Source organism: Podarcis raffonei, chromosome 6, assembly GCF_027172205.1.
Source record: "Podarcis raffonei isolate rPodRaf1 chromosome 6, rPodRaf1.pri, whole genome shotgun sequence".
Classification (NCBI taxonomy): Eukaryota; Metazoa; Chordata; class Lepidosauria; order Squamata; family Lacertidae; genus Podarcis; species Podarcis raffonei.
In genome coordinates, this window is record NC_070607.1 from 91,889,887 (window position 1) to 91,902,635 (window position 12,749).

Sequence of the window (12,749 nt, forward strand, 5' to 3'; positions counted from 1 at the left end):
TGATCTGCCAAAAAATTACCTAGGTATCTGCTTTCTGCCATCCCCTGCTCTAGACCGTGTCATGGCCATTATTTTGTCAGGTTGCATTACGGCACATCGAGCTCTCCAGCTCCCGTGGTGCAGCTCAATGAAACTATTCTCGTCTGCTGAGCAGGTGCACCTATCTGTGAGCCGTTCCAGGGTCAGGCTCTATATCGACTGCAAGAAGACATCGGAGAAATTGCTTGGAACTTCGGAGAGCATTTCGACGGCTGGCTTTGTCATGCTCGGGAAACTCACCAGGACGCGAGGGCCGCGGAGCGGGTCAGCAGCGGTGAGTCCCGTTTCCTGAGAGTTGAGGTCAACATGTGCTCTTGGGTGAAAGATGTAGAAGCACGGGGCAGAAATTGCAGGAGGGAAATGCCTTGGCCCAAGCGCAGGTGATGCCCATTCATCATGTGCCCCTTTTTTGGGATTCCACCAAGAATTATTCTGGCACCCCTGTAGACTGACTGAGTTGGGGCTTTTGATTCCAGAAGGGGGACCAGTGACCCCAGTGAGATGTCCCTAAGACTTGTGGGGTCCTTTCCAATGCTCTGGGTTGTGTTTCGGTTGCATTCTGCTGTAGTAGAACTTCTGCTGCAGTCAGTGCCGGATTTCCGTATAAGCTAAACAAGCTATAGCTTAGGGCCCCACTCTCTTGGGGCCCCCCCAAAAAAATTAAAGGGGAAAAAACTGGATATACATTTCCAAAATATAAGATAAAAAACAAATATAAATAAAACCTACATACAGCAACAGTATTTTGTGTTGTGTAGGCTCCAATCATGTAAGTAATGGGCCCCCAATCATTTTAAGTTAGAGCTTAATAATTATTTCACTATTAATATACTTCTACTTAACTGTATTTTACTATTAATATACTTCTTAACTGTACTTCACTATTAATATACTTCTTCTTAATTGTATTTCAGTTCAACAGTTACTTTGATAAAATACATATTTTGTTATGTGCAAATGGCTTTAGATACCTATTAGGTCCATAAATTACCATACAGCATATATTCAACACAAAAAACCAGTTAATTTGTTGTTGAGTCAAAGGACAGCTGGACATATAAAGGGCCCCATTACCGTCAGTAGCTTAGGGCCTCATCAAACCTAAATCCGGCCCTGGCTGTAGTAGAGCCCTTGTTTTACTCAGAGTATACCTGCTGGAGTTAATTGACCTAAGTCAGTCTCCCTTCAGCACATGGATCTCTGCTTGAGCAACAGAACTTTTCCCATTCTTCTCCCCCAATGTACACCCTGTGCCCTCCCCTCCCTGAACATAGCTGTCAACTTTTCCCTTTTCTTGCGAGGAATCCTATTCAGAATAAGGGAATTTCCCTTAAAAAAAGGGAAATGTTGACAGCTATGTCCCTGAATCTGCTCTGGAGAGTTGGGGGCACCCGTAGAACAGCTTTTGGGGATGTGTGGAGGGTGGAGAGGGGGAAAGGTTATGTTGCACAAGCAGAAATCTGTGATAATTATTATAATTAGAGCAACCACTGAAAAGGCCCTGTTACGTCCTTCACTCTCTGACAGTGACTAATAGGAGGCAGAGGCAGAAATCCAGAGAAGAGTCGCAGTTCCTCACTAAATCCATCCGTTGTGGGATGTGACTGGTTTTTGTAAAAAGGTTTCTTTGATTCAAGTGAGCTCTTAGGTTTATCTTGTAAAAGAATATAATTTTTTTAAAAAAATTGCTATATGATGCTGATTGACAGCCGCCTTGTTGGATTTGCGGTGTGGGGGAGGGAGGGGAGCCTCAATAATTTTTTTTCTTTTTCTTTTGCATCTGTTAAATACATATCCTGCATATTACTTTTTGGCATCTTTAACGAATCTGAATCACTGAAATGTAGCTAAGGAACAGCTTTCCTCAGAACTGCTGCCCTCAGATAGCCAGAGTGCCTGCTTCATTATTAGCTATTTTTAAAAACTAGATGTAACTATGAAAATACCCTTGTGAGCTGTAGAGCTTGTTTCAAGTCCATTTGCTACTCTGTCCACTCAGTCAGTTTACTGAAATGCACAATTTTTAATTTATTTTTTTTTAAAAAAAACCTCGATTGGATAGATTGGATAGAGAGAGCTTTTATGTTACAGTATTCTTAATAGGGATGGCAAAGCTGCCCTCAGCTTGATTCACCCTCAATATTTCTTGGCAAACGTGGTGGTGTGGTGTGGAAAAAGCTCATTTACTTTCCGCGAGTTCTCATAATGCTAGTGGTACACATTCTTGGATGATGCACATTCTTGCCCCGCCCTCTGGGAACTGTAGTCTAGTTATAGCATCCACCACAAATCACCAGCAGTGGTGGAAAGAAGCTTGCAAACTCAACCACAATACACAGATCAAACATAGCTAGGAGGAAGGGAAGTCTCAGTCAGGAGGATGGGATGGACCACAACTATGGAACAACATTTGTAAGGTGTGGCCAAGATTCAATGGGGGGTGGTCAAGATTCAGTGGGGGTGGGGTCTCCTCCAGCTGAATTGCAACAACAACGTGACTAACTGCTATTGCCACCTCCAAATCTCACCTTTGAGGGTTTGGTGAAACCCCAGACCAGTTCTGGGGACACAAGGGGTGGGGGGCATGTGTGCAAGATGCAGGTTTGGGACACGGGCGGCGCTGTAGTCTAAACTACGGAGCCTCTTGGGCTTGCTGATCAGAAGGTCGGTGGTTTGAATCCACACAACGGGGTTGCTCTGTCCCAGCTTCTGCCAACCTAGCAGCTGAAAGCATACCAGTGCGAGTAGATAAATAGGTACCACTGTGGCGGGAAGGTAAATGGCTTTTGCGTGCGCTCTGGTTTCCATCACAGTGTCCTGTTGTGCCAGAAGCGGTTCGGTCATGCTGGCCACATGACCCGGAAAGCTGTCTGAGGACAAACACTGGCTCCTTTGGCCTTTCCTTTGGAACTTTTTTCAGAAGCCGAACGTGCCCCATTTATGTGTTACGCTTCTGATTTGAGTGCCACACTTCCATTTTGAGTGTTACGCTGAGCTCTGTCTGTTTTGGCTATTTATTTTGCGTCTTTGTTTTTGCGGCTTTCTTTTTGTTTTTGCGACTGTGAGGAACCCAGCTACTGATTGATTGATTGATTGATTGTGTGACTGCAGTACTTTGTTTATTGCTTACATTTTATGGATCAATGGTCTTGTTAGAGAGTAAAATTCATGTTGAATTGCTGTTTTAGGGGTTGTTTTTAAAAGTCTGGAACGGATTAATCTACTTTGCATAACTTTCTATGGGAAAGCATGCCTTGGTTTTGGAACGCTTTGGTTTTGGAACGGATTAAGTTTGAGAACCAAGGTACCACTGTAGTTCAGCAACATCTGGAGGGCCAAAGATTCCACTACAGTCCAGCTGTAGAGCATAGACATTCCGATGAATGCACATCTGTTTGGCATGGAGCCAGCATCCTTCTTCCGTATATAAATTCTCTTCTACTGGGCTTGAATGCCTGCAAAGGGCTGATGTCTCCAGCTGTTATTGTGTGGATAGTATGATGGATGGATCTCTTCTTAGACAGGCTGGCTTATTTATTTCAGGTAGTTTCTTATCTTACCTATCACCTCCTTTGAATGGCAACAGAGTAAAACTTTCGTTTTGTCTCTGAAACCAATTACTGAGCCGCCAGGAGAAGGTGTTGAGCGAATGAGAACTCCAACATTGCTCTTCCTAAGACTGACGGGCGGAATTTAAGTAGTAAGGGTTTTCTAGCTTGGTCACTCTGAAACCACTGGCCATTTTTGCCATTGGACCAACACAGCTCACAGATGTTGAGATTTATTTATTTTTAATCATCATCATTATTTTTTCTTAAAAAACAAGGCTTTGAAAATTGAACAACAAACAAACAAACATCAGAGTTCTGGCTTGGGGGAAACAAAGATGCTAATGATGTTTGCTGTCTCTGTGCGAACAAGCTGGAGTTTCACAGCAGACAGAAAAATCTTGGCAGATACACATCCGTTGGTTGGAGGAAGAGGAGATGTTATTCTCAGAGGTGCCTTGCTGAGGCTCGGTAGGAGGTGATTAGAGTTTTTTGCTTCCATTTCCATATTTGGAAAGATTTGAGGTGCTATTTCAGGAAACTGAAAGTTTAGTTATCTGTAGCTCCGTCCTTCCTTAACCTTGTTCTTGGTCCGTCATAATCTCTGTTAGTATAATTATTAATAACAGAGGTGGACCAAATGAAGCCATTAAACCTCGCTATGTAACCTCAGGGCTCTCCCCAGGGCACTGATTTGCACCCTCCTTGGGTGTGTTGGTTTTGCCAGGCTGGAATGTGTCCTTGAACTCTGATAATGTGTCTTGCATAATTTTATCATCATGCCCTGCCTTTTCCCCTGATGGCACTTAAGGTGGCTTACAGATAAAATTAGGAACTGCTGAAAACACAGGGGGGGAAAGACCAAAACTAAAACAAAACATTGATAATTGCAAATATATACATATGTAAAATCTGTTGTTGTTGTTTAGTCGTTTAGTCGTGTCCGACTCTTCGTGACCCCCTGGACCAGAGCACGCCAGGCACTTCTGTCTTCCACTGCCTCCTGCAGTTTGGTCAAACTCATGCTGGTAGCTTCGAGAACACTGTCCAGCGATCTCGTCCTCTGTCGTCCCCTTCTCCTTGTGCCCTCCATCTTTCCCAACATCAGGGTCTTTTCCAGGGAGTCTTCTCTTCTCATGAGGTGGCCAAAGTATTGGAGCCTCAGCTTCAGGATCTGTCCTTCCAGTGAGCACTCAGGGCTGATTTCCTTAAGAATGGATAGATCTTCTTGCTGTGTAAAATCTGTTAAAACCATACCAATAATTACCTTAAAAACAGCACGGCCACAGTCCCTTCATTAAAAGCACTCAATTCCCAAAAGCCTGTTGTAACAAGAAAGTCTTCACCTGCTGGCGGAAGGACAGCAAGGAGGGAGCCAGTCTAGCGTCTCTAGGGAGAGAGTTCCAAAGTCGGAGCCACCACCGAGAAGGCCCTCTCCTTGCTTATCCAGATGGAGGGTAGAGAGGGGTGTGTAAAAGTAAGAACACGGTACAAAAGTAAAAGTGGCATTATTTGCTTCACTCACTTTTGCTTCTTGCCCTGCCCACCACTGTTGTGTGGCCCCCAGAAGGTTGAACAGAAGGGACTGTGGCCCTCAGACTGAAAACGACCCCAAGCTTCTGCTATAAGAGAGCTTTGCTGCAACTTTCATTTTCTTCTGTTTTGTTCCTCCATTAGTTTTGCCCCACCCTACCCTCTGGGTTACTGATACTCACAAGAGATGGTGATCATGGATGGAAATGCAGTGCAAAGAGGAACCTTGATTCACCAGGAGATCATATGAGTGAGCTGGTACATGCTATGGTTAATCCATGTACACAATCACTTGTGCACATTGGTCATTCAGAAGGGAGGTATCAGGAGTTGGAAATTGCAGCAGCACTCTTCAGTTCTGGATTTAATTTTAGACATAGGTAAAGGGACCCCTGACCATTAGGTCCAGCCGCGGATGACTCTGGGGTTGCGGCGCTCATCTCGCTTTATTGGCCGAGGGTGCTGGCGTACAGCTTCCAGGTCACATGGCCAGCATGACTAAGCTGCTTCTGGAGAACCAGAGCAGCACACGGAAACGCCGTTTACCTTCCCACCAGAGTGGTACCTGTTTATCTACTTGCACTTTGACGTGCTTTTGAACTGCTAGGTGGGCAGGAGCAGGGACTGAGCAACGGGAGCTCGCCCCATCACAGGGATTTGAACCGCCGACCTTCTGATAGGTAAGCCCTAGGCTCTGTGGTTTATTAACCCACAACACCACCCAATTTTAGACATTCTTGAGGATAAATGGCATTGGTGACACATGCCTTCATTCTGGGGTGGGGAACCTGTGCCAGTGACACAGATATCTATCATCTATCTATCTATCATCTATCTATCTATCATCTATCTATCTATCATCTATCTATCTATCTATCTATCTATCTATCTATCTATCTATCTATATCTATCTATCATCTATCATCTATCTATCTATCATCTATCTATCTATCATCTATCTATCTATCTATCTATCTATCTATCTAATCTATCTATCTATGTCTATCTTCCTCTACCCCACAGGCTAACTGGGGCAGGTGGGCAGGGTCCAATCAGCACCAAGCAGGATTGCGTTTTCAGCTCATACAGAGATGAGCAGAGACTTCCTGCATGGCAGGGGGTTGGACTCGATGACACTCTGGATCCCTTCCAACTCTATGATTCTATGACTCTATGATTCCATCCTGCTCTCTGCAGGGATATTTTTGACAGTGTGTTGCCCATGGGGAACGCACTGGCAAAGCAACACCAGGCGGGACTGGTGTCACTCAGCACCAACAGACGGATGAATTTTCATAAGGATTTTTTTTTAAAGTAACAAACTGTTGTGGAAATGTGGAGAAAGGAACTTAAGGCCAGGAAAATGAAAACTGAGATGAATCAAAACCGAAACTATCCCTTGCGCTATGCGATAACTCTGCAAAACTAGGAAGGATCAGCAAATGCAGTTAAACCTTACCCTTCTTCACTGTCCTCCCCCCGAAACCCCCCCAATAAAAATAAAATGGGAAAGGGGAGAACTATGTACGTTGCCTTGAGTTCCTTGAAGGAAAGTGCAATACAAATGCAATCATCATCATTATCTAACTCTGTTGTATCTATAGTTCCAGCTGCAGTCACTGCAGATTGTGTGCAGCAGTTTGTGGCCTGAAGAGGACAGATGTTGTGATGTTCCAGCAATGGTAAGTATGGAGGCTCCACTTCTTCCTGGCGTTGGGAATTTATTACGCATCCGCATTACAACTGCACAATGGTTTTATACCAGTTTCATTGTGATTGCTGCCTCCACCAAAGCATGTTGAGAGAAGAGTAAGTTGGTAAGGCATGGAGAGAATCACAACTGCCCCTGCAAGAAAGGGTTTGTTTTTGCAGGATTAGAGTTCCACTTGTGAGTCCCACTGAAGTGAAGAACATGAGGCAGGAGTTTTAATGCTGGTGAGCTGTGCACCGGCTAGCTCTGTGGGGGCTCTAATAATAAGAATAAGAATAATAATAATTTTTTATTTATACCCCGCCCTCCCCAGCCAAGACCGGGCTCAGGGCGGATAACAACCAATAATAAAAACAAGTTGATTAAAATACAATTTAAAAGATTAAGATACAACATTAAAACAATTAGGGAGCAATCTCTTCATAGGAGGAGAAAGGAAAAAGAAAGAGAGGGAGGGAATCAAACTGATTCTGAGCCAAAGGTCAGGTGGAACAACTCTGTCTTACAGGCCCTGCGGAAAGAGATCAGATCCTGCAGGGCCCTGGTCTCAAGAGACAGAGCATTCCACCAGGCTGGAACCAGTGTTGAGAAGGCCCTGGCTCTGGTTGAGGCTAATCTAACTTCCTTAGGGCCTGGGACTACTAGGGTGTTGCTATATATGGACCTTAAGGTCCTCCGTGCGGCATGCCAGGAGAGGCGGTCCCATAGGTACAAGGGTCCTAGGCCGTGAAGGGCTTTAAAAGTCAAAACCAGCACCTTAAATCTGACCCTGTACTCCACCGGGAGCCAGTGCAGCTGGAAAAGCACTGGGTGAATATGCTCCCATGGCAGAGACCCTGTGAGGAGCCTCGCTGCAGCATTCTGCACCCGCTGGAGTTTCTGGGACAGCTTCAAGGGCAGCCCCGCGTAGAGCGAATTACAGTAGTCAAGCCTGGACATATTGGCACAATATGCAAAAACAGTCAGATACATTTTGGACTGTGACCTTTACACATCTTCCAATCCCGAGATCATGGGGTGGTACAAAGTTATTTTGGGACCTGTTTCCACCGCGTCATTTTCCCCTTGCACAATGTATGACCAAGGAGACAAAGGTCACAGACAGGGCATGGCAGACCACTAAGAGAGCAAAGGTTAGACAGAGGGCAAGATGTTCAGACAGCTGTGGCTTTGTCCGTGGGCGGAAGTGTGCTCCACACCCAACGATCATTCCTACATCCCATCTTTTTTGCTGCTCTTTCAGAGAGATGAAGAGGTCTGCCCTAGCTTCCTCCCGTCTTGCAGCTGCACTTCTGAGATCCCAGGCCTCCCAGGGCCTCCAGGGCCTCCGGTGAGTTGAGCTTTTGTTCCCGGGAAAATGGCATTGCGCATAACCAGCCAGGGAATAGAATTGCACCCACGGCTTCAACCCATTTCGGAAAGCAGAGATGTGTTAAGAAGGTACATGGCTATGTTCTCTTTCCTCCGTCAAAGGCCTCTGGGTACCAGCTGGTGGAAACCCCAGGAGGAAGGGCATTGTTGCACTCAAGTCCTGCTTGCAGGCTTGCAAGAGGCATCTTCTTGGCCACCGTCAGAACAGGATGCTGGGCAAGATGGGCCTTTGCTCTCACCCCAAATGGCTCTTCTTATGTTGAGGTGTTCCCAAAGTAAAGGAAGGATTGAACTCTGATTAATAAGAATACACACAGTGGCTTGAACCAGCAAGACCATGGGAAGGGTGTGTATAATAATCTCTGCCTCCCTCCACCCCTCGGCCCAGGTCGTTTTATTCACAAAAGAACTTTTACAGAGTGTTCGTAAGAACCAATCAGATTTCTTCTGAGCATTTCAACAAGCCCCACGTGGGGACAAAGTTAAACTACAAACACTAGTTAGGCATGCATACTTTTGGGTAAATGAATGAAAACTACAAAGGAGTGCATTCAGCAACCCATAAATTGATTGTATTGATTGTCATAAACAATCAATACACATGATAAGAAGGATGGCCAGGAGGACAGTGATCATGATCACCTTATGTGAGACCTGTTTCCTGGCCCTAAGATTAACATCCTAAGATTAACATATCAGAAAAGATACATCAAAGAAACCTGCCCTCTATTTTTATGGCTCAGGATGCCTGCATGGCGAAGCAACTGGGCTGCAGACGTGACTTGTCAAGAAAGAGAAATGGGCGGTGGAGAAAATGGCCAGAGATGCAGAGGGTTGTGGGATTTGGTCAGAAATTATTGTCAATGTATCAAACCCAGTCAACACAATGCATTCATCGTGGACACAATGGTTGATGAATATTCTATAATTCCTCATAGTAATCCCACCTGACCCCACACTCTGGATATTTGGACTCGTATATTATGTAGCAACCTCCTTAGGGAATGCTCTCCCCAAAGGGCCATGCCTGGTGCCTATGCTGTGGTCTCTTAGGTGCTAGGTAAAATACATTCCTGTTCACCCAGGCTTGCTAATTACAACATATTGAGCGCTTCAGTTTTTGCACCAAGTTTCCCCTTTCTGAATTTACGCTGGCTTTTAATGGCTTTAGCTGCTGCGTTGTCGTTTTGCCCATTTTAGTTGCTTTCGTTGCCTTGCGATTTAATTCCAAGTTTGAAGGGCTTTTATCTTAAATTGTATTTTGTTTTGTTTCCCTGTGTAAAAACCACCCAGATGGTCAGTATGTAAATGTAAGTCCTGTTTGGAATTTGTTGCCGTGCAGGAAACATTCAATCTGTACCAAAGCCTTCTCTGTTCGATACTGCCTAATCCAAAACAGTAATCCGACGGATTAAAAAAGGAAAAAAAATGGGGTGGGGAAGCCGAGCTCTGCTTAATATGTGAATAGTTCATGCATCACCTGGGCGTGCTTGCAGTTTAGTATGTTTCTAGATCCACTGGTGATGTGGTCAAGTCCGGATGAATTCATAAGGACCATCCTGCTCCCCACCAAACTTCTGTTCTCCGTCGCAGCCGGAATGCCCATGTGGAAATTCTACAAGCACGAACCATTTTCCCCAGTTTATTTTGATGCAAGTGCCTGGAATACAGATTAGCCTGCCTGGCAAAGTCGGAAGCACTTAGAGAAAAAAGGATGTGGCCCCCATCACTGTATAGTTGTACTTCAGGTTACAGACTCCGCTAACCCAGAAATAGTACCTCAGGTTAAGAACTTTGCTTCAGGATGAGAACAGAAATGGTGCGGCGGCAGCAGGAGGCCCCATTAACTAAAGTGGTGTCTCAGGTTAATAAGTTTCAGGTTAAGAACGGACCTCCAGAATGAATTAAGTTCTTAACCCGAGGTACCACTGTAATAAGATGTTTCCCCTTATACAGCAGTGTTCGCCTTTAACAAAGTTTTCTGCTGTTAACCTACACAGATATCTCTTCTCCATCGGTGGGCAAAGTGGGTTGGGTGACTGGCAGGTGAAGCTTCACTCTTGAGCTGCTGGACTGCTTGGTGGCTGCTTTTCACCTGTTTTGTTCTCCCTTAGGAACATCAGCCAGTATGGTGTAGTGGTTAAGAGCAGTAGACTTGTAATCTGGTGAACTAGGTTCGATTCCCCGCTCCTCCACATGCAGCTGCTGGGTGACCTTGGGCTAGTCACACTTCTCTGAAGCCTCTCAGCCTCACTCACCTCACAGAGTGTTTGTTGTGGGGGAGGAAGGGAAAGGAGATTGTGAGCCGCTTTGAGACTCCTTCAGGTAGTGATAAAGTGGGATATCAAATCCAAACTCTTCATCTAGGGATAGCCCCAGATTTCAGGAGGTCTTGTGTGAGAGAGCCAGTGTGGTGTAGTGGTTAAGAGTGATAGACTCGTAAATTGGGGAACTGGGTTCGCGTCTCCGCTCCTCCACATGCAGCTGCTGGGTGACCTTGGGCTAGTCACACTTCTCTGAAGTCTCTCAGCCTCACTCACCTCACAGAGTGTTTGTTGTGGGGGAGGAAGGGAAAGGAGATTGTGAGCCGCTTTGAGACTCCTTCGGGTAGTGATAAAGTGGGATATCAAATCCAAACTCTTCTTGGGATGGTCCCCACCCCACTAGACCCCCAGGTCACCCTCCTCTTTGCAGTGGCACTGCCACCTCTTTCCCTCCTGCTACCCCAATTATTCCCACTCCCCCACCACAACTCCATCTCTTATTGCTATGAATAAAATCTTTGTTGCCGCTTTGTGGCAGTGCTGACATCTCCACTTCCGCTTTCCGAGAAAGGGCCGAAAAGGGGTCTGTCTTCTTCATAGAATGCCTTTCCTGCCACTGCTGTTTGCTGCTGTGGAAAGGAAAGCTTTTTGAATTGGTTTTGTTGTTTTGTTCTTCAGGGTAGTCCTGGAAGGAGAGGACCTCAGGGCGAACAAGGCGAGCCAGGCCCCAAGGTAAGAGGTGCTGCGTCTAAACCAGCTGGTGACAAGAGGGTCAGACATATTCATGGAGGGTAAAGCTATTAGTGGCTACTTTCCATAATGACTATGTTCTTACTCCACTGTTGGAGGCAGTATAGTGGGGGGACTGTGATGATCATGCTTAGTGCTCACGCCTCCAACATTTTATTTGTATGCTGCCTTTCCATAGTTAAAACCATGCTCAAGGTGGCTTACAACACTACAAGGCTGACATAATTACGAATACAGCAAGAATAGTCACAAACAATAAATGAAATACGTGAAAAGCACACAACCAAACTGGACCATTTCCACATAAATCGCTTGGACTACTGCAATGCGCTCTATGTGGGGCTACCTTTGAAGGTGACCCGGAAACTACAACTAATCCAGAATAGCTAGACTGGTGACTGGGAGTGGCCACCGAGACAACATTATACCGGTCTCGAAAGACCTACACTGGCTCCCAGTACGTTTCCAAGCACAATTCAAAGTGTTGGTGCTGTCCTTTAAAGCCCTAAACGGCCTCGGTCCTGTATACCTGAAAGAGCGTCTCCACCCCCATCGTTCAGTCTGGACACTGAGGTCCACCTCCGAGGGCCTTCTGGCGGTTCCCTCCCTACGAGAAGCAAAGTTACAGGGAACCAGGCAGAGGGCCTTCTTGGTAGTGGCACCTACCCTGTGGAACGCCCTCCCATCAGATGTCAAAGAGAAAAACAACTACCAGACTTTTAGAAGACATCTGAAGGCAGCCCTGTTTAGGGAAGCGTTTAATGTTTAATAGACTATTGTATTTTAATATTCTGTTGAAAGCCGCCCAGAATGGCTGGGGAAACCCAACCAGATGGACGGGGTATAAATAATAAATTATTATTATTATTATTATTATTATTATTATTATTATTATGATATAAAAATAAAGATACAAATAAATTTATACTAATAGCAGCTACAACCCCTCACCACAAAACTCCCCAAAACAAGATCCTGACCTAAGAGTCTAGTGCTGTTTCTGCTTCGATATTTTGGGTGTGTGATAGAGGTATTGTTAAACTTGATGGCTGTTTTTTCACTCACATAGGCAAGTTGCCTGAGAGATGTATTTCGTATTGGGCAACAAATAAATCAGAATAGATGAGAACATTATTATCCTTTGCATTTCACACTGCTCTGAATTTTCCGACGCAGCTCTCGGCTCCAAGAAGCAAAGAGTGTGCGAGTCTCCTGCTGGGTGATGTATGATCCCTCCCTATAGCAGTGAGATGTGAGCAGCCAAAGAGATCAGGGGACTTCCTCTTCAGTGGTGCTTTGCAGTTTTGCACAGAGTGCTGTTCATTGACCATGGCAATAAACAGTTGATTTTGCAGTGGCAAGAAGATAACTGCTCTCTGCCCCCGCCGCGCCCCCCTGCCTAGCATTCCCCACCATACCTAAATAGCTTATTGTCAGAGCAGTTGGAAAAAAGACAATTAAAAGCAAACCACCCCACAGTGGCCATTTCTGCACTGAACCCAGAAAAGTGAATTGCCAAAGGGGATAGGCAAT

At 45.4% G+C, this 12,749-nt stretch overlaps 1 protein-coding gene across 1 annotated transcript in view; it reads left to right on the forward strand.

The window, feature by feature from the left end:
* COL20A1 (collagen type XX alpha 1 chain) overlaps nucleotides 1–12,749 on the forward strand; it is a 117,651-nt gene that overhangs the window by 69,542 nt on the left and 35,360 nt on the right. The window contains exons 24-27 of the mRNA XM_053391720.1: nucleotides 155–313; nucleotides 6,725–6,802; nucleotides 8,075–8,161; nucleotides 11,145–11,198. Coding sequence (XP_053247695.1) covers nucleotides 155–313; nucleotides 6,725–6,802; nucleotides 8,075–8,161; nucleotides 11,145–11,198 — 378 coding nt within the window. The remainder of the gene's footprint in view (nucleotides 1–154; nucleotides 314–6,724; nucleotides 6,803–8,074; nucleotides 8,162–11,144; nucleotides 11,199–12,749) is intronic.